The 19,734-nt window shown below is 46.0% G+C and overlaps 1 protein-coding gene across 4 annotated transcripts in view; it reads right to left on the bottom strand.

Annotated features, from left to right (window-relative positions):
- LOC130165539 (vang-like protein 1) overlaps positions 1-19,734 on the bottom strand; it is a 45,809-nt gene that overhangs the window by 14,584 nt on the left and 11,491 nt on the right. For 3 of the 4 annotated variants that reach the window (XM_056370883.1, XM_056370885.1, XM_056370884.1), the window contains exon 3: positions 13,309-13,435. In XM_056370883.1, the coding sequence (XP_056226858.1) occupies positions 13,309-13,435 (127 nt within the window). Of the gene's footprint in view, positions 1-6,309; positions 6,697-13,308; positions 13,436-19,734 lie in introns of those variants that run through there. The other variant, XM_056370886.1, reaches the window with a different exon arrangement.

Genomic DNA, 19,734 nt, shown 5'->3' with positions numbered 1-19,734 from the left:
GCAGGTAGAGCCGCTTCATTAATAATGAAAGGGAGGCTGACTGAAGAGGCCCTCGGCTTCTCCACACAGACCCATGCAACAGGCTTTTTTATTTTACTCACATGAAGCCATTATCCTCTACAGGGAACAAAAGTAAGCAAAACCTCATCATTTTTCTTTGTGTAATAGCAGAGATAAGTGCTCCACAAAAGCCACAAGCCTCAGTTACATAGAGATGCCTAACATAGCTAAGCGGTTACCGAGCAACACAGGAGATGCTTGTTAAAACAAAGTATGTAAGATGTTTTGAAACATTTGAGTAAATATAGCAGATGTGATCCTCATGGTGTGGAGCTCCGAGCATCTTCCCCGCTGCACAGCTGACAGATCCTCTAGTCTTAATCCTGTCTGACCACCGTCTAGCTGCTGAAGACAGGCGAGTGTGTGTGTGTGTGTGTGTGTGAGGAAGGAGATCAATAGGCATTATTTGTAAGGAAGAGTGTCTCTCTGACCACAGTCTACCTTGAGAAAAAACCCCAGGGAGACATGAATCATCGCTTCTCAGCGCTCATCACTCATCGCCCTTGTTTCATACGTCTGAATCACACACTGCTCGAGGACTCTTTAGAGATCTCTATCGCCATCGTTACACGACATGCTCCGACTGTGGCTCCGAATACAATACATAAATTAAGTGATGTGACACCCAGAGCTTTAGTTTTAACAGACTGTTGTCTAGTCGTTTAAACAAATATCACTGGTTTCAGTTTCTCAGATCTTTTAATTTGCATTTTAAGATTATGAACTTGTGACATTCTACATGTAACCAATTTACGGTCAATTAATCAAAAATAAAAAAATAAATAAAAAAGATTTAAGGCTGTTTCATGGCTTTGTTTCCAGAACTTAAATCAAGCTAAAAACAAACCAAACATGAAGCTACAGGCAGGAGACGATTAGCTTAGCTCAGCATGAAGCGTTAGCATAAAAGACTCTACATCTCTATGAGGTTGCCAGGCAACAAACTAAGACTCCAAAAAGTCGCCATGCCCCGTCAAGAAATAGTTCTGCATATAACCGCCTCATAAAACCACTACTTGTTGTTTACACCTCAGATATAATATGCTAATAAATAAGCTTTGGAGGATTGTTACCCGTCACTGAACAGTGTCAAGTCTTCTTGCTAAGCTAAGCTAATTGTGTTCTGGTTCTGGTTTCTCTCTGGAGCTTTGGTAACAAGAGTGATCCACAGAGTGATCCAAAAAAATATAGCAGATTTTAGGGAAAACACTCTTAGAAACCAAATCCTGCAAGTTTTGGATATTGGGTCCAGGTGGGCGGGGCTTGGTGACTGCTTTGTTGTGACATCACAAAGTTACAGGAAGTCCTGACGGCTGGTTTTAAGGCTCAGTTTCTGAATACAGGCTGTGTGCATTTCTCTGTGGACTGAGGCTTTGATACTTTCACAGTATTAATACAGAAGCTAGAGCTGATCTATAATCACACTACACATGGACACAGACCTTTACACTGGAGGAGCTTTAAATGTAATGTACAGTACGTTTCACCCTGTCTGGCTCAGTGCTAATAAAATTCAGGACACTGTTGTTGTTGGATCCTTACTACTGTACCTGGACTTTCCCTCTGCCGACACGACTAAAAATAGACATTAGTGACCCACATTTCCTCCATGGGATTAACCAATCACCACAGGCTGATCTGGTTCAGGACCAGCAGCCTTGCAGGAGTCCCAGTCCCATTTATCACATGAAAATAGGTGAAACACAGAGGAGGAAAAAAGGAGGGAGAACAAGGCAAGAGCACGACATCAATGTGGGATAACAAGACAGCCAATTAAAGAGAGGAGAGGGATTGATCCAGAGAGGGAGGGGAAGCGAGGGCCAGTCGCAGTTCAAGGACCAGGGATGATTAGTTCACGGACAAACCAACATGTGAAATCCTCCACTCACAACCACGGACGCATCACAAAAATACGCACTTCGACTTAACACCTGTCAGGTCGACTCTCGTTCTGCGGCTGCAGTGATTTATTCAACCCAGACGAGGTTTTGTTTTTACCAGGAACTCATCGGTGCTGGGAGGAGCTGAGGCGTTCCTGCACAAACTAAACAGCTGAATAACGGAAAACATCCGATGTGACGTGTTCTTCACATCGCACTAAGCAAGACGAGAGAGCAGAGGAGAACAGACGGGAAACGGTGGATAAAGGGCGGATAAAAATGAACAATGCTTTATTTCTCTGATGAAAATATTCCTCTCGTCCTTTAGGGAGCGATTTTTATCACATTTTTCCAATAGTTACTAAATGCAAGAAGCAAATCAGGCTTCATTCATAAAGCTACAGAGATGACATGATGAGAGTAAAGCTGGGTTCATGTGTCAGTCCCTCCATCGATTGGTTTTTATCTGTTGACAGCACCAACATGGATGTCTGACGAGTTGCATGGCAGGACTGGATTTGCCCTTAAGCTAACTTCCTCTCATTGCTGATCGGAGATTCCTGCTGCGCAAATAAATTTCTGCTTTCTTGCTCTTTCGTTCACCGTGACAGAGAGCGGTGACCACGAGGAGCGGGAGCTTCGCACTGTAAAGGGGAAGATAAGGGAGTGCAACTTGATCCGACCAATCACAGGTCATCGTCTTCTGCTTATTCGTTTTACCGGCAAGTGCAAAACCCACTCCTAATATGGAAGCAAATAAAAGTCTTAAATCGCCACATTTTACTCTAGTGTCAGTTGCCGCACCAGCTGCTCCCGCTCGATGCCGCCGCTCGATGCCGCCGCTCGATGCCCTTGTATTTTGGTTTTAGCGTGGCGATTAAAAATATACCGCATTCCACAGTCTGCTTCGGCATGCGAGGAAGTCAAAAGTTTGACCGTAACCAGCTGCTCACAGCTCGGAATCACATGACTGACAGGACGTAACCTGATAGGCCAGAGGTCTGATCGATTCCCTTCAGGCTCAGTTGCTCATCCTTGGTATCTCGGATATTCAGATTTGAATTTCACATCGTAAATTTTAGGATCTTTGACCAGGATAGAATTTATTACAGGACAAGAATATAGTTGTTTATACTTGAATTTTATATGAAATTGTAAAGCATAAAAATCTATCAATACTTCTAAAACTCATTGATTAACATGTTGACTATAATGTATTAATTAGTACATAAAGAATATTCCCAGGCTTTATGCTAAGCTAAGCTAACCAACAGTCAGCCTCTTTTCTGATTGGCTGACTGTCTTCTAATAACCTGATAAAAATATAGAAGATTTCAGGTAAAACACAGAAACCAAATCCTGCAAGGTTTGGATGGTGGGTCCAGGTGGGCGGGGCTTGTGACTGCTTTGTTGTGACATCACAAAGTTCCAGAAGTCCTGACGGCTGGTTTTAAGGCTCAGTTTCTGAATACAGGCTGTGTGCATTTCTCTGTGGACTGAGGCTTTGATACTTTCACAGTATTAATATAGAAGCTAGAGCTGATCTATAATCACACTACACATGGACATCTCGTGTCATACAATATGGGACCATTAAAATGTTGCCACTCCTCCAGTTTTGCCTCAAAGCACACAACTGGCAACTGTCACCTGCAAAACATAAAACTAAAACGAGCATGAAACGCATCAATAGTCAGGAAAGCAAAGCAACGAAAAAAAAAAAATACTGTGTCTAAAAAGAGCAGTAGTTTAGCACCGAGGCAGGCGTCCATAACCAGCAACATGTGCAGCCAAATCACCTCCTTCATCTCTTTCCACCCGGCAAAAGTTACAGCAGCTTTAAAAACGCCTGTTTCGAAAGCGTGGAGAGAGAGAGAGAGAGAGAGAGAGAGAGAGAGAGAGAGAGAGAGAGAGAGCGCGGTTTGATAAGATGCAGAATGTGCATTCAAAGTATTTCTTTGAGGAAAATGTTGGCGAGGCTGCAAACTAACGGCCGCAACATGATACAGTAGCTGCTGAGCTTTGAACACATCCCGCGACATCTGAACCGCACACAGGCACTTGTCTGGATGCATCATGTTGCATTACAGGATTGCCTGTCGGGATTTTTCTCATGGTGTTGGCTCTCACTCAAAAGACCTGCAGGATTTTCTTGTTTTTATGATAAATCATTCTGCAGTTCCTGGCGTTCCCAGTCAGCTCTGGCGCTCGGTTGAAATCAGAGTAATTTGCATATTTTGCACATTCAAACTACAATAAGTTCAGGCTGCCGGCTCACTAATAACCTGATCCCTGAGCCTTGTTTCTGTCCACTGAACAGCACAAACAGCTGAGCACTAAGTCTGATATCAGCACAGGATGTGCAGATATATATAGCATGCTGGCTACACACAGTAGCATGCCATGTGGGCCAACGTGCATTTACAAAGCTTTCAAGGGAATATTTTCTGCAGAGTCTAAATAACAGCTATTGTCTCTCACAGTAAATCAAACATCCACTAAAAGCCTGTTTGCTGTTGTTCAGCTATAAGTGGCCTGCAAACAAATAAAGTCCCCCCCCCCCCTCCTTCGCTCAGCACAGGAACAAGTGCACTCTACTCACTCCTGGGAGGCAGAGTGTGTGTTAAAATATAGCAGGCATGCATTACCACAGACCTCTTCACAACCATTTAAAAACCGCCTTTGTTCAGACTGCGGACCGCGTGCGAGGCTGCCAAGAACTTGTCATGACAAGGAAGGGAAGCACTTGACAAAGTTTGCTCGACTAATTCGCGGGATCGACGCGCGACTGCGAGACAATGAGAAGACTGACAGCTGAGCAGCGCCTCATGAAGAGGGAAAATTGTAGTATGGTTGAAACGGATCACGCACGGAAACGTCAGTTAACCGTGAAGGGCAGACACAACTTATAATTTAGCGAAACACAGAATCTGGTCCAAGTGTCATGTTCTCTGACAGCGAGAGCTGATGCAGAAACCTGGGTCTGTTGAAGCATGAAGAATATTTATCAATCAGTCAGTGATCACATGATTAATCACATGTAATCAGAGCGGGAAGAGTCAGTCAGAGGAGGATCCACCAAACCGTGCACTTTCTAAATCTTATTTTATCCAGTGAGATTATAAAAAAAAAAACATGTTATATTTAGTTTTTTTTAAAAGTAAAAGGAAAGATTTCACCTCATCACATTAAACTATCCCATCACTGCTGCAGGTGATGTATTATTATATATATCGTACGTGGATATATTTATCTAATTCTTCCGAAACACGTCCCAGAAGGGAAGAGCTGAGCTGCACACGACCTGTGGAGCTCAGGCCCACTTTACGCTGTAATAAATAATACATAGCTTTTATTGTGAAATTTGTGAGTGAGAACATAAACCCTTTCAGTTGCAAGTGCACACACACACACACACAAACACACACTGCTTGGATCTATCTGTCAATCAGCACATCAACAGCCCTGAGCTACGGCGCTTGGCCGTCACCGCTCTCTGCGTGTTGTTACAGCGATCTAACCTCCCACTTTCATTCATTGGTTACGATGCTTTACTGAACTATTTCACATTCCAGGTGTTGAGCTTTAAACCCTCTGACGGCGCAACGGTTGGTGACCTGGATCGATCTGAGTAAAACCTGAGGAGACGTGACTTTCATTAGATCTTTGTTGCGACTCAGACGGTTGGTTACTAGTTTCGAGGCTGTTAAGTTACACTGGTTTAGCTGCGTTGCCGTTCTGTGATGCAACTATAACCACATCTTAAGAAAAAGAGAGACCTAAAAAGGCACCTGCCTTCCAGATGTTCATGCAGTGGCAAAGTGAGAAAGAAGAAAGAATAAGAGCAGCTCCGCTCCGCTCCACCCAACAACCCAGATCAGAAGGAGACAGTTAAACCACCCAGCAAACCGTGTTAGGAAGAACCGCTCTGGCGAACCTGGAGGCAAAACCAAGCCCTCGTGTTTTCCTGGAGCTGCACTGAAGTGAAGAAACACTCATGAGACAACGTGAACGCAACCACGAAACAGATGACGAGATTCCAAACGACCGCGGCGAGGAGAAGAGACGAGGCGCGTTTCAGCAGCCAAAAGCAGAAACAAGAAGAAACTGAATGAGACACGAATCTTCCTGACGTAGATATAATGGATAATAAATAAAGAGAAAAGTCTGAGATCGCCATGACAACAACTTTGTGTGCTATGTAAACACCTACACACCGTAGTCCTGCACCCTGGGTCACACTAATGATCCAAACATAAAAGCAACAGTGAGCACGAGGCTAAACGTCCTCATTTGTTAACGTAGAGTAAGAACTTTTGTTTCCATGGTAACATCCTTTACGTCAGCCAGTCGGATCCGTCGCTTTTACCTGGCTCGGTTTGGTCCCTGGTGAGCTGCCGGCCACCGGAGGCGAGTAAGTATTAGAGTCTTCTTCTGTGGTGGTGACAATCACGTCCTTTACCTCCTCCACCGTCTCACAAACCTCCAGCGCCTCGTTTCCCACCTCCATCACCGTTGGCGACTGCATGTGGAGAGATGCTCAAGCGCCGAACTCAGCTCAGCTCGCACAACGCATCATCCCCTTCCCCTGATCCATCACAGAGTGTGTGTGAGAGTGTGTGTGAGTGACCTCCCTGACTTTCTGCTGATCCACAGCCCAGCCCCCGCTCTATCCGTCTTTATATAGAAATCTCTCCCATCATGCCTCAGGAGGTATTGTATGGGACTGAGCGTGCTCACTTGCCACATAATGTAAGGGGCTTTATGGAGGAAGGCGGAGAGCGAGGGAGTGTGGGAGCGGGTGAGAGGAAGAGGAGTTGAAGGAGGGAGGGGGTGGTGGTTAGGGACGTCATGACAACAGTGAGGATGGAAGTGGAAGGAGAAGAGGAGTAAAAGAGGGTAATACGTAAACATCTGAGTCCACGGAGTAAACTAATGACAAACAAACAAGGTGACATCGTGGTCATCCTCCTCCTCCTCCTCCTCCTCCTCCTCCTCCTCCTCCTCATCCTCCTCCTCCACTCCTTTTATCCATCTCTCCCTGAAGGCATCCTCTCTCCATCTCCTCTCATTCTCTGCTGTCCCTTGCCTCAGCGCCACTCTCCGTCCATTGCTTCCGACTCACTGAGCACTGTGGCGTCGCTGTGTATCACTGCTCCGTGTGTGTGTGTGTGTGTGTGTGTGTGTGTGTGTGTGTGTGTGAGCAAGCGAGGACAAAACCTGTCCATCCAACCCTCAGTGGAACACGACGTCCTGACAGCGCGTCACATCAAAGATAACTCTGTTGATGTCAACAAACCCCAAGTAAAAAAAAAAACTAAAGCATGAATTCCTAATAGAAAAGTATCGAAGCCTGACGGATCTAATTTCTCACCAGCACCAAATGTGTATTAATCCACACGCTGAAAATAGTCCCCAACAAACGCTCCTCTCTTTCGTCCTGTTCGAGAAATATTTGCTAAAAACTCAATAGATCAGATGTTTAAGGAAATCTTTTTTTTTTTATCTAAATATTTTAAAAACATTTAGAGATTTAAAGTTTGACTTTGTTGACAATAAAAAAAGCTGAGTCCTTAAAGCTGCGTCACGTCTGCAGATGCACCAGAATAATATCACTGAGTCACTTCCTGCTGGGCCTTTAAACTATTATTTTTGGAATGATGGCGAGCGGCGTTTTGAAATCACGATGTCATGTAAGATATCGAAACACCGCAGTCCAACAGAAGACAAACAGGAAACTGACCTGAAACACTGAAGTGGTGCCAGAAGTCTCTGACGGTACTGACTTTTCCCACGAGTCTTTAGCCACAAAGTTCGTCCCGGCAGATAAAAAAACTTGAGAATAAGGTGGTGACCATGAAGCAAAACTTCCTCTCTTTGAGTCTGTCCGGCAGCAGGCGACCTTTGCTGCACGTCGTTCCCCATTTTCTCTCTTACTGACTCCTGTCGACTCACTAATAACACACACACACACACACAACAAGAAATCTACCATGGTAAAGTGTTTCTTTCTCTCTCCTGCTTTGCCCACCCACAGAGCTCGCAGCCTGGCGTTGGCACACAGCGTTCAACAAGCACACACACACACACACACACACACACACACACACACACACAAACATAACCACTCTGTCTCCCAGGAGTCTGAACCAGGAGACACTCACCACAGGGAAGAAATCCCAAACATGAACACAAGTGCTCTGCCTCTTCCAGAGAGCCGACACGGCGGCCCGGGCGCCCTGCGGAGTCTGGGGCGGCGGCGCTACCTGCGCCATGGTTTCACCAAGAAAAACGCCAAGAGCGGTGCCGCTGCTACTCGCACCGAGGATCCGGCTCTAAGTTGGCGAGCAGCTGAGATCACAAAGCAGCTGCGTTTAATTGGCTGGGATGAATTGAGCTGCAGGGAGGGTGAGAGGAAGGTGAAGCACCGGGAGGTTGGGGATGCGAATTTTGGGAGTCGGGGAAGAAAAAGGAAGGTGCAGCTGAATTTAGCCGACGCTGCTGTAAAAACATTTCACCATCACACACTCGTTTTATAAAATCTTCTTTTTCATCTCGGCTCACGCACATAGTGACGTTCAAAGACACAGGAAACAGGAAGTAGCAAATCCACTTGATAGTGAGAACAGAGGCAAGAATGTGAGTCGTTTGGTGTAAGGTCGTTATTAAATACACGAGGGAGGCAGAGGTAATGGCACACAGGGAAAATTATTTCAAAATAAACAGGAAATCATCAACACAAAGTCCAAACACACTCACTTTAAGGAGCACAAGAGTCCAGGAAAACAAAAACACAACAACTGTTTTTCTTCCTGTAAATTTCCACCAGGAGCATGATGGGAAATAATCTCAAAAGGAATCTAGTCTTGCAAATAGTGACCCTGCAAGTCTTCTACAAAATCTCACAGAGAGACACTAAAAACCATGTGACATGTGACGCGAGGGAGGTAACATGACACAAGGAAGGTAATTTCAAAATAAAACAGGAAATGATAAGTACAACAGTTATTTTAGGGGCAGATCATGACAAATATAGAACTTTATATAATAAATACTACTACTACTAATAATAATAATAATAGTGACCCAACATGATGTGTGTGATAAACATTATAGACACACAACAAAAACTCAGTCTGACATACAAACTGTAAGAAGAAAGAGTGAAAGAGTTAAAGAGTTAAACGTCCTAAATTTGAATGCAAGTGACAAACGCCACGCGGTCGCATGTAAATGTAAATTGCATATTGTGTTTCCCTGCAGGAGACACCCGACGCCAAGTGAACATAAGAATGGGTGAAGCAGGAACACAGTGTGCAGGAGGCAGGATGGAGAAAACGCACTGATCCGCCACATCACAAATCACACGAGGGTCTTTCTCTAATCTGCAGAAAAATAATCCCAGCTCCACTTTCTCTCTCTCTCCCTTCCTTTGGGACGGGAAGATGCCGACTCCAAAAGAACGCCTCGCGGTGCGAACATATCACATTTCTCCTGTTTGACACCTCATATAATGCCACTCCACTAACACACTCCTAAAGCCGCAAAAAGCTGGCACGCTTCGTTGACCTGAGCGACTCCAATCCACCTCTCACCATCCACTCCGATATCCGGTTACATACGACAATAACAGCAGGATAAACTGTCCTTATTACTCAGGTGATTTAGTGTCAGGCCGCCATACCTCGGCCCAGGCTACACTCACCTCCATTGTCCTTCACAAACATCCAGCCAGCAGAATAAAGCAGACATCGACTGATACCAGCGGTTCCCGCCTTAGAGATCCGGAGTGTGTTTTCCACATTCATGCCTGAACACACGGCCTGGAGCTTTGGCCTGCCTCCTGAAAATGGAGCGAGTGTTCTGTTCAAACGTATCGAGCAATCCTAGAGACGAAAGCTGTGAAGCTTCGGGGTTTTATGAGACACTTCATTGATGCCGCTCTCATGTCGGTATGTTAAATATGCAGCTGATTAGCTTAGCTTAGCATAAAGTCTAGAAACAGAGAGCTATCCAAATAGAAACAGCAGCACGTTTTGTTACACGCGTTTTGTTGCCTTTGGGCAGAGCCAGGCTAACTGTTTCCCCCTGCTTCCAGTCTTTGTGCTAAGCTAAGCTACCTGGCTGCTGGCTCCAGCCTTATATTAAAGGTCTCATCCAGTGTAAAGGTCTCTGTCCATGTGTAGTGTGATTATAGATCAGCTCTAGCTTCTATATTAATACTGTGAAAGTATCAAAGCCTCAGTCCACAGAGAAATGCACACAGCCTGTATTCAGAAACTGAGCCTTAAAACCAGCCGTCAGGACTTCTGGAACTTTGTGATGTCACAACAAAGCAGCCACCGCTCCGTAACTAAAACACAGGAAGAGTGTAAAATGTGGGACCTTGAAGTGAAATCAAGCTACAAAACGTTTCTCATAGTGTCAAACTTTCCCTAAACACATGTTTCCTGCATCTCCTGAATATTTGCTGCAAGTAAAAAGAGAAAGACACAAACACCGTCTCTCACCAGCAGACAAATCCTCCACACAATTCTCTGCATTGACATGTAAAAACAAACCCCCCCTCTTTTTCTCTTCTGTTATAATTCCTGCGGTGCAGCATCGCAGACGCATCACGTCCATGAGAGAAAACGTTTGTGCTGGGTTGTGAGGACATCCCCGCCCGGAGCGACGCGAAGCTCCGTCAGCCAAAAGCCTGATTAAGTCCCAGCAGTGGAGTAATGAGCGGCGCAGTCAGACTCAGAGACGAGGCTGACGCACACACACACAAAAACACTCACAAAACAGGAGCATATGTGAGACAGCAGAAACAAGCACACACACACACACGCTCACACAGAGAAGGATTTGTGCTGAGCCTCTCTCTCAGTAGTATTGGTGGCCCTGATTACTCAAACTAAAGCCAAACAGTCCCCGCCCTGTCAGCAGCAGCACTGCAGGCCGCAGCATGAATAAGACATGAGGAGCGAAAATACTAAGGATGCCTGCGCTCTGTGGCAAATCCTGTCATGTGGCAAAATTAGACACAGTACACTGACAAAACAACACAGTCACACACACCCGGGCGCTGCTAACGAGGCTCGCCACAAGGGAAAGTCTGCGCCAAGTAGGTCAGTAAACGACGGTGAACGGTGGATCGTCTGCGCTCGTGTGTGTGTGTGTGTGTGTGTGTTTGTCATCTTTCGCCTTTCAGCGGGTTAAAGCCGAACACTTGATGAAGGCCACGGTGCCAGACAGTTGTTTGGCTAAAAGGAGGGGTCACTGTGGGGTAAGCCAAGGCTGAGTGTGCGCTAAAATCTCCACTTTCATTAAAACACACTCCACTCTCTGCGGCGGCGAGTCTTGAGAAGTTGCTGCTTTCTGAGCGACGGTGGAAGGATTTCAGGAGACTGACAGCTGCTCATCAAAACGCACCGAGCTTCCGGTCTGAAGCGTGAGCTGGAACTTGTAGATGAAAGCTTTACTGAACTGTGAGCGAGCGAGTGTGAACGCACCTGAGACAAACACGTGCTGCACAATCAGTGGCGCTGCAGCTTCACAATGAACTGAAGATATTCCACTATTTGGAAACACAACAACCCCTCCTCATAACCAGACCCGACAGACCCATCTGTCACAGTCAGAGCGGCTAAAACAACAACAACACATGCATGTTTATTCGCACATGGAGCGATCACCTGAGACGCACGTTAACGTCCGGGCTGAACGTGGCGTCATCCACTGAGCTGAGCGGCTGTTTTCTACTAAAAAACAAAAACAAGTACGGTGGCCCTGAGGGATCACAGTGACAACACGTGTGCTGCAAACACTTCTGTCTCTCAGGGCCACCGTACTTCTAAAGGAGCGTAAGGTTGTGTTACACCTTCAGTTAGTGGGAAGGGAAGCACTGAGTTTTATGATCAGATTTTATGAGACTCAACGTTGATTAGCTGCTCAATATAAAAGATAAACAGTGATTATGATGGAGGGATTTATTTGATGAGAGAATTGTAAACTTTGATTTAGTATTGATAAGGTAAACACACTGACGGTGGCGATGAACTGTTTAGTGATAACACTGCTGCAAACCTGCCGACAGAAACAGGAAATACTGCACCACAAAAAACACCTGAAGCTTTCTCCTGGACAAAGAGTGAGGCGCTGCTAATAACACATCACACACACACACACACACACACACACACACACACACGATGAGGGATTAAACCTCCCTAGCTGAATTTACACAGAAAAGATTGAAGATTTATTTGTTGAAAAGATTTTTTCCGGTTGTGCGTGGACTGTCAGGAACCTGGAAGTGTCTTTATACCCTGATTTATTTTGGGGAATAGATTATTACTACATTACTGCTCTGGTTAAGGATCATTATCTTTTATGATCCGTAAATGTTTAGCTCAACGATGCTAATTGGCTATTACTAATGTTCCCTCCACGTTATTGTTGTTGGACCAATATCCTTCGACTGCTACCAGGAATTTCACGTCTTAACATGCCAGCTTGCAGCCAGCCTGCCCCCCCCACCGACACACAACACAGTGTAATCTGATCAGCCTGTCTTTTAGCCGCTCTGCCTTTTATATGACTCCAGGAAACATAATATGAAAGCGAACACGTCAGGAGACTCAGTTTGTCTCCGACAGCACAGAAGACTAAAGCTAAACGAGTCACCTGATGCTCACACACGCAAACACCAGCCACATAATGTCACACCACCATTTCCTACCTTATATTTCTCTTTTATCAAATAATCCATCACATAATCCATATTTTGATTTTGCACTCACAGACGTCAAAGTCTGCATGATTTCTGAGAACAGAGTTTGAATTTTGACTGACAGTAAAAAAACAAAACAGCTAAGCTGCTGTTTTGGCTTGGCCTGGTCCATTACGGCGGGGGCCACTGTGATAATCTACCCATCTTGCACTGCAGCGAATCATCACTTGACCCAATCCCTGCGGCGAAACACAGACTTTCCCTCCGTTAAACGGGATAAATCAAAGTTGTGCTGACGAGAGGAGCCGCCCGCTGCGTCCGTATCCTGCAGCAGATATTCGTCAGCGATGGATTTCCTGAAAGTGACGGCCCACGCCTCGCCAGGAGTGGACTGGCCCTGCTGGCTTTTGCCCTGAAGTACCAGATGGCCTGTCCCAGCCCAGGCTGATAAACACAATTACCACTCCAACTCATTCTGACTGGTGACTGATAAATCTCCCGTGCTGCAGATCCTGGATGAATCAGACTAACAACATTATCGTATCTTATATTTGAGGCTTCCATCAAGCAACTGGTGTGAGCGTCGTTCAGTGATGGTGGGTCATTCTGCTTTAAAGGTGAGTGGCTTGGTAAAGGCAGTGTTGGTCCTACCTGGACCTGCTCCCCCCGAACGGTCGAGTCGCCCAGCAGCGGCTCCGCGGGCGGCGTGTTGATGGTCACAGACTTTTCCGAGCGGCTGTCTTTACTGCGGGACTTGTGTCGGTCGCGGCTTCGCTCCCTGAGAAAAAAGACAAGATCAAAAAAATGGTTAGTGTTGTACGGATGCCGCCATAAAGAAGAACCAGTACACACACTGAGGTTTCACATCTTCCCAGCAGACGAATAAATACATAAAAACAAAATATTAAAATATAAACTGGAAAATCGTATTGACATTTTATAAAGAAACAGAATCTAAAAAAATTGTCCAAATCAAAACAGCAGAGACTGAGATATCCTGACTAAATCTCCACTAGAGCCTACATTTCCCATGATGCACCATGACAACACCTTTCCAATTGGACTCCGGATTCAATACTGGACTGGATTCCTGTTTGGTGTCCAAACACCACGTCCCCCAGTTTGTATATCGCAGGTTATAATTCATAGTATTAAAACTCAATCCAACATAACCTGGATGACATCACTGTGACATCATCAGATTTTAAAAAGCTCTTCGAGACACACAAAATATCTCTGCTTTTATTTTGACAGGCTGAGTTTTTGCGCCTCACGTGTCTCTATAAAAACATTTCCCTTCGCTTTAACGTTCGTCCCGTTTGGTCGACAACGAACACGTGACAGAAATAAACAGAGACACTGAGAGAAACGTATATGAAGATAATGTACGAACAAAGAGATCAGGGACGGTGTGACAGCAGGCGGCTGCTGTTAGAGTCAGATAAGACCGGAGCTGCCCCCCCCCCCCCGTGTGAAGTTCAAGAAATCACTCGCTTTGTTTCAGCCTCCTTTTATTTTCCAATCACTGACTATAAAGCCCATGCGACCTCTGCCCCACATCAACCCTCTCTCTCTCTCTCTCTCTCTCTCTCTCTCTCTCTCTCTCTATCAGTGCCCCCCCCCTCCATCACTCTCTTTACAAGGCTCTAACATATGAGCTCCATTAGCCACACAGACCCCCAGCACTTACAGCCCCTAATCCTGTGCAGGGCATGAGCGGTGGGTCTCCACATCCTCCGCCAGCATCAGCATCACTACATGGCAGGGTGCCCACTCTGCAGCTCCATTACCACAGAAGAGCTCAACAGCCCCCCCCCCCCCCCCCCCCCAGTTAATCCCTCGTCTGTCTCCTTCCCCCTCCGGCTGCTGACATCTTGGACACAGCAGATCTACAGACAGTATTTTACAGTTGTTACACACTGAACTGAAACGCTGCAAAATAACAGCCGACGCAAAAAGACACAAAATGTAAAAATATGTCAAGATTAATTTGTGCGAGAGCGGCTGAATTTCCCAGATGCTGCGTGATGGAGCTGTTACGAGGCCGACCGGAGTAAATGAGAGACAGACAGACCCCAGAGCCAAGACCATCAGATCTCATATAGATATAACACGCTGAAGACGCTGTGCAGAGATTACTGGACAAACATATCGGACATCGTGTGAATAAAAGACGTCATGTGGTTCCCGCTCAGCTGCACGGCTGAACAGGATCCTTCCACACGCTGTTTGTCTTTGTCTTGCCAAATCCTAATTGAGTTTCCTGCTGTCTCTGAGCATATTGTTTAATGTTAATCACTTCTTTTGTATGAGCACAATTACACAGAAGTGTAACAAATCTAATTTCCACCACAACGCAGGAGGGTTTGTTTTGTGCTGCTCTGAGACTCTCAAGCAACAGAGTGTTTAAACCTGCATTTACTGATTGTTTAGTTACAAAAACATTGCAACGTTAACATTCATTTCCAGGCACCTGACGGAAATAAGTCCAGTGTTAAAGCACAAACACCTGAGGGCAGATCTGGCTCTTTAGCTAGCTAGCTCCACAGCTAACGTTGTTGTTGTTTGACAATCAGTTTGTTTGTAAATACTTACTATAGTATTTAGGTTAATCTGTGATATGCACCATTTATTCCTGCCCCCCCCCTTACGTCTGTGTAGCCTTTGACCATATAAACCTTTGTGTTATTTGTGTTGACTTCAGTGCAGATTGCTGTGTGTGTGTTTGACCTCTGCCGAAGTTAAACGGCCCCTGTTTTGAAATATGTTTCTCTACATTCCCTTGTTTCTTTCAGCTTTAATATAAGTTAAAGTTTAGATAATGAAAGTCTGACACATATAAATAAGATCTGTTGCGCAGAAATACTGAACTAAAAGTGACACACAAAACTCGAGTGACACTTGAATGCTGCTTTCTCACACAATAACAATCCATAAGCATAATGTGCAGGATATCCTGCCTGCAGGGGCAATGGAGGCGTGAGCATGATTGACAGCAGTGAAACTGTTCCCATCCAGCAGAGCTGCATTGCATCCAGCGTGTTTTGATTAAAGGGTGTTAACCTGCGTGCTTTCCGCCTCTATTCCTGTACTTCCTTTCGAATGTTGACGCCATTTCCTGCATAAAGTCAAAACAGCAACTATAACTGTTCGAATCTGAGCAAGAGAAAGCAAATGTTGAATAGCCTGCAGCAACCTCCTGCACAGACAGAGTGACTGACATAATGTTATCTAATGCATCCTGGAGATTAGGCGGTTTTAAATATATTACAACCATCATTATTACGTGATTACTTTAAATATTATCTCTGCAGCGATGGTTTTTCCTATGGGAGCGATCATCAGTCAGAGGCTGCCACTGATTATGATTATTAATTGGGGAGGAGTACTGTAGGAGAGGGAGGAGGGAGGAGGAGCAGCGAGGGGCTCACAAAGCAAGAGATCCTACTTCAAAGTCGTCATCTGAATAATCTGCAGCTCTGGGTACGAGCTGAGGGAACGGCGGCCGTCCCGTTCCTGTAGCAGCAAATACAACAAGACCAGATCAAGCTGAGATCCAACAGCAAATACACAAAAGCAAAATGCAGCAGCGTGTCGTTAAATAAATACACTGGGGTTCCTGCTGTTACAGGTCATGTTGTAAAAGCCCCACTGACAACTAGCAAATTCACTGTGTAGCATTATCCTCCTGGGTGCTAACAGAGCTGTGTGTGTGTAAACTTCCTTGTTGCATTAAGGGGAAGTTTAAACACACAGCAACTTCGATGCTAACGTTAGCTAAACAGTGTTACATTCACCAAACACATCAGTTAGCCTCGCCTCATGTTCTTTGTTCTCATGTCTTCTACTGTAAAAACCTTTTACCTGGAACATGTAAGCTAAAGGCTAACCAGATAAAGCTCAACACACATCTCCACTGCCTCAATTGACCAGAATGCAATGCAGCAACTGCACAAACCACTTTGTGGTCACTGCCCGTGTTAATTTTTGCTGCAAAACAACTCACCCTTGTAGCACGACTCTCCACTTGCACAACCGAGTTGCTTCAAAGCATCATGGGAAATGTAGGAAATCATTAACAGGATAAGAATTAAGTAAAGATGTTCAGTTATACAAAAACCAATCAGTGTTTTGATTTCATCTTGTTTTTGCGAGTGTTCTTGTGATGTACTGAACACTCACTGAAAACACTTCAACAACCTGAGAAAGAAAAATCCACCTTAAACCGCTCAAAGTTCACGTGCACATTAAGGCGGTACCCTGTAATCACAAGTGCTTCACAAGCCAAAAACTGTGTGGAAATGCTGGCACAGGAACAATGTGCGTATATGTCTGTGTGTGCGCTCGGCTTGTGTCGTGCATGATTCACTGTGGAAGACTCGCTGCAGCCAAGAACAAAAGGTGAGGGAACACCTGGTTCTCGCCGAGCCGGCGCTGCTGCAGACGTGTAGGAAAAAGGTGCAAAGAAGATGCGAGTTAAACAAACGGCACAACAAGCGTCCTGAAACACGCAGGAAACACAGAGGCGAGCAGACCTGTGGGCAGCCGGGGAGGGGCTCGAACAGACCGGCCTCTGTCTACCAGCCCCTCCCCTCCCCTCCCCTCCCCCCCCCCAGCCCGTTTTCTCATTCCCCCTTCAGCAAGCTTCTGGGGTGATCACACACACACACACACACACACACACACACACACACACACACACACACACACACACACACACACACACATATACACCTTCTCCCTTTTCCTCCCCCTTCCCACATCCTCTTCCTGCCTCATTAGCATGCAGGCGGCTCGTTGGTATTCCAACAGTGTGCTCTGCTATGATTTGATTAATGGAATTTGACTTCCAGCGTGGATCCCTGAAACGGGTACGGGCTTTTTGGAACAGTGAGGATGGGAGGGGAGGATGGGGGAGGGGCGGGGTTGGGGAGGGGAGGGGAGGTCCTGTGAGGGCAGAGATGCCTGGCGAGCCGGGGCAGACTCCTGCCAATTAGACTGAGAGAGAGAGAGAGAGAGAGAGCACCGAGTCCCTGTAACACCTGAGGATGAGTGCGGCTGTGATCGCGTTCTCCACCTTGCACAGAGCGAGCGAGAGAGAGAGAGAGAGAGAGAGAGCGGCGGCAGGATGGCCACTGAAGAACTACAGCCAACCAGCGTGGCACGCCAAACTGTCTGTGGACCAATTTGTTCTGTGTTCACCTGGCAGAGCAGCCCACACACCTGTGTGACACCGCTCTGTGTCAATGCAGGCGTCCGAGCCAAAGCCGGGGGGGGGGGGCGCAGCCAAATGGGAAATGGGTAAGAGTTAAGAAGCCAAATAATGAACATGCATTTATTCTTTTCAAAGCAATGATCATTGTTCATTTTGGGCACTTTGCCTTTATTATGAGTCACAGTGAGAGAGAGAGAGAGAGAGAGAAAGAAAGAAAGAGAGAGAGAGAGAGAGAGAGAGAGAGAGAGAGAGAGAGAGAGAGAGAGAGAGAGAGAGAGAGAGAGAGAGAGAGAGAGAGAGAGAGAGAGAGAGAGAGAGACTCGAACCCGGGCCGCTGATCTTTGTAAATTCAAAGTGACTGATAAGCTCCGCCCAGCCAAATATAGCGACCACATGCGGTCCGGGTGTGTTGACCCAGGTTGAGTTGAAGGGGCTCTGGGTGTGATAAGCAGCCTCTGCGTCCTGGCTGCTCCCCAGGATTAGCTCCACGCAGATAACGGCCACAGTCAGGTGACACATACCAGTGACAAACAACACGCTGCCACCGCCGCAGAGGTCAGGCTCAGTTATTACACGCCGCCACAGTCTGAAGGTTTGGGCTGACTCTGCAGAGCGACGACACACAGGATTCACAACGAGCGCAAAGTTTCTTTTCATAGTGAAAAACTGTTTCAGCTCTACTGAAGTTCATTTAGAATCTAAGAGCCGTGATTTAGATTAATCAATAAACAAATCTATATGAAATGTCTGTGAGGTGAGAGCGGCGTCCAGGAGCGAGGAACGATGTTACGACTGAATGAAGGAGCTTTAAATCAGCCACTCGGCCCCGTGCGGACGCTGTGTGCCGCTTTGATAATTGGAGTTACACCAATCAAAAGAACCAATTTTCCACATGAGCAGCTGCTAATATGAAATTTGAAATTCAATAATCATTTAAATAGTCAAAATTAACAGAGTGAAGGAGGAAACTTCACACGACTTTACAGTGGATTAAAATAAAGAATAAAGAATAAAAGCTGAAGGTGTATCGAGGAAATATCACGAGAAATACATTAAAATGACAATTTAAAGCCAGAAAAACTTTAAAACTTCTCACTGAAGAAAATGAACTTGAATGTGAATAAATAAAGACAAAAACATGGCGGCCTCTTCGCTAATTCCTAAAACGAGTCCAACGCGTGAAATTACACCGACGCCCTTCCCCCTCAGTTAACTGCCGCTCTCTGGGCATCTCGTGAAGAAGTCGGTGTCTCGGCGTGTTGGCAGGAAGTGATGTCCAAGGAGCGAGCAGCCAATCCGGTGCCACCGCCGAGCCAAGGAAGTGATATGTGTAAGTGTCTTGGACGCTAGTTGAAGATTGTTTGACACAGGAGCCAAAAACACCCTGAACCTTCTGTGGATGGAAACCTCAGCCAACCCCATTTCATTCTTCTTCTTCTTCTTCTATTATACTCTCTTAAAGACACACACACACACACACACACACTTCAGGGTAACACTCTGGTGTGTGTTCACCTGTATGGGTGACCAACACACGTGCCGGCATCTGTTCCCGGCATCAGTGTAATTAGACGACAGTGATCCGGAACTGCCCCACGCGTGGCGTACAAACATCAGCAGCAGCAGGAGCAGGAGGAGGAGGAGGAGGAGGAGGAGGAGGAGGAGAGAGAGCGAGCGGTGTTCAAAAAGGCAACAATTTCATGTTTTTTTTTGTACATGAAATAAGTGGCCAGCCGGCGGCGTTGGCACAGTCGTGGTCAGAGCAGGGGAGCGAGGACGGCGCTTGGCAGCGACGCCGGTACCTTCCTTTCCAATTTGCTGTCACTCGTTTGAAAGGCTGCAGAAAGAGTGAGGAAGCAGGG

This window comes from Seriola aureovittata, chromosome 24 (genome assembly GCF_021018895.1).
Source record: "Seriola aureovittata isolate HTS-2021-v1 ecotype China chromosome 24, ASM2101889v1, whole genome shotgun sequence".
In the NCBI taxonomy this organism is placed as follows: domain Eukaryota; kingdom Metazoa; phylum Chordata; class Actinopteri; order Carangiformes; family Carangidae; genus Seriola; species Seriola aureovittata.
The sequence above is the reverse complement of the archived record's forward strand: the minus strand, read 5'-3'. Positions and strand labels throughout refer to the sequence as shown.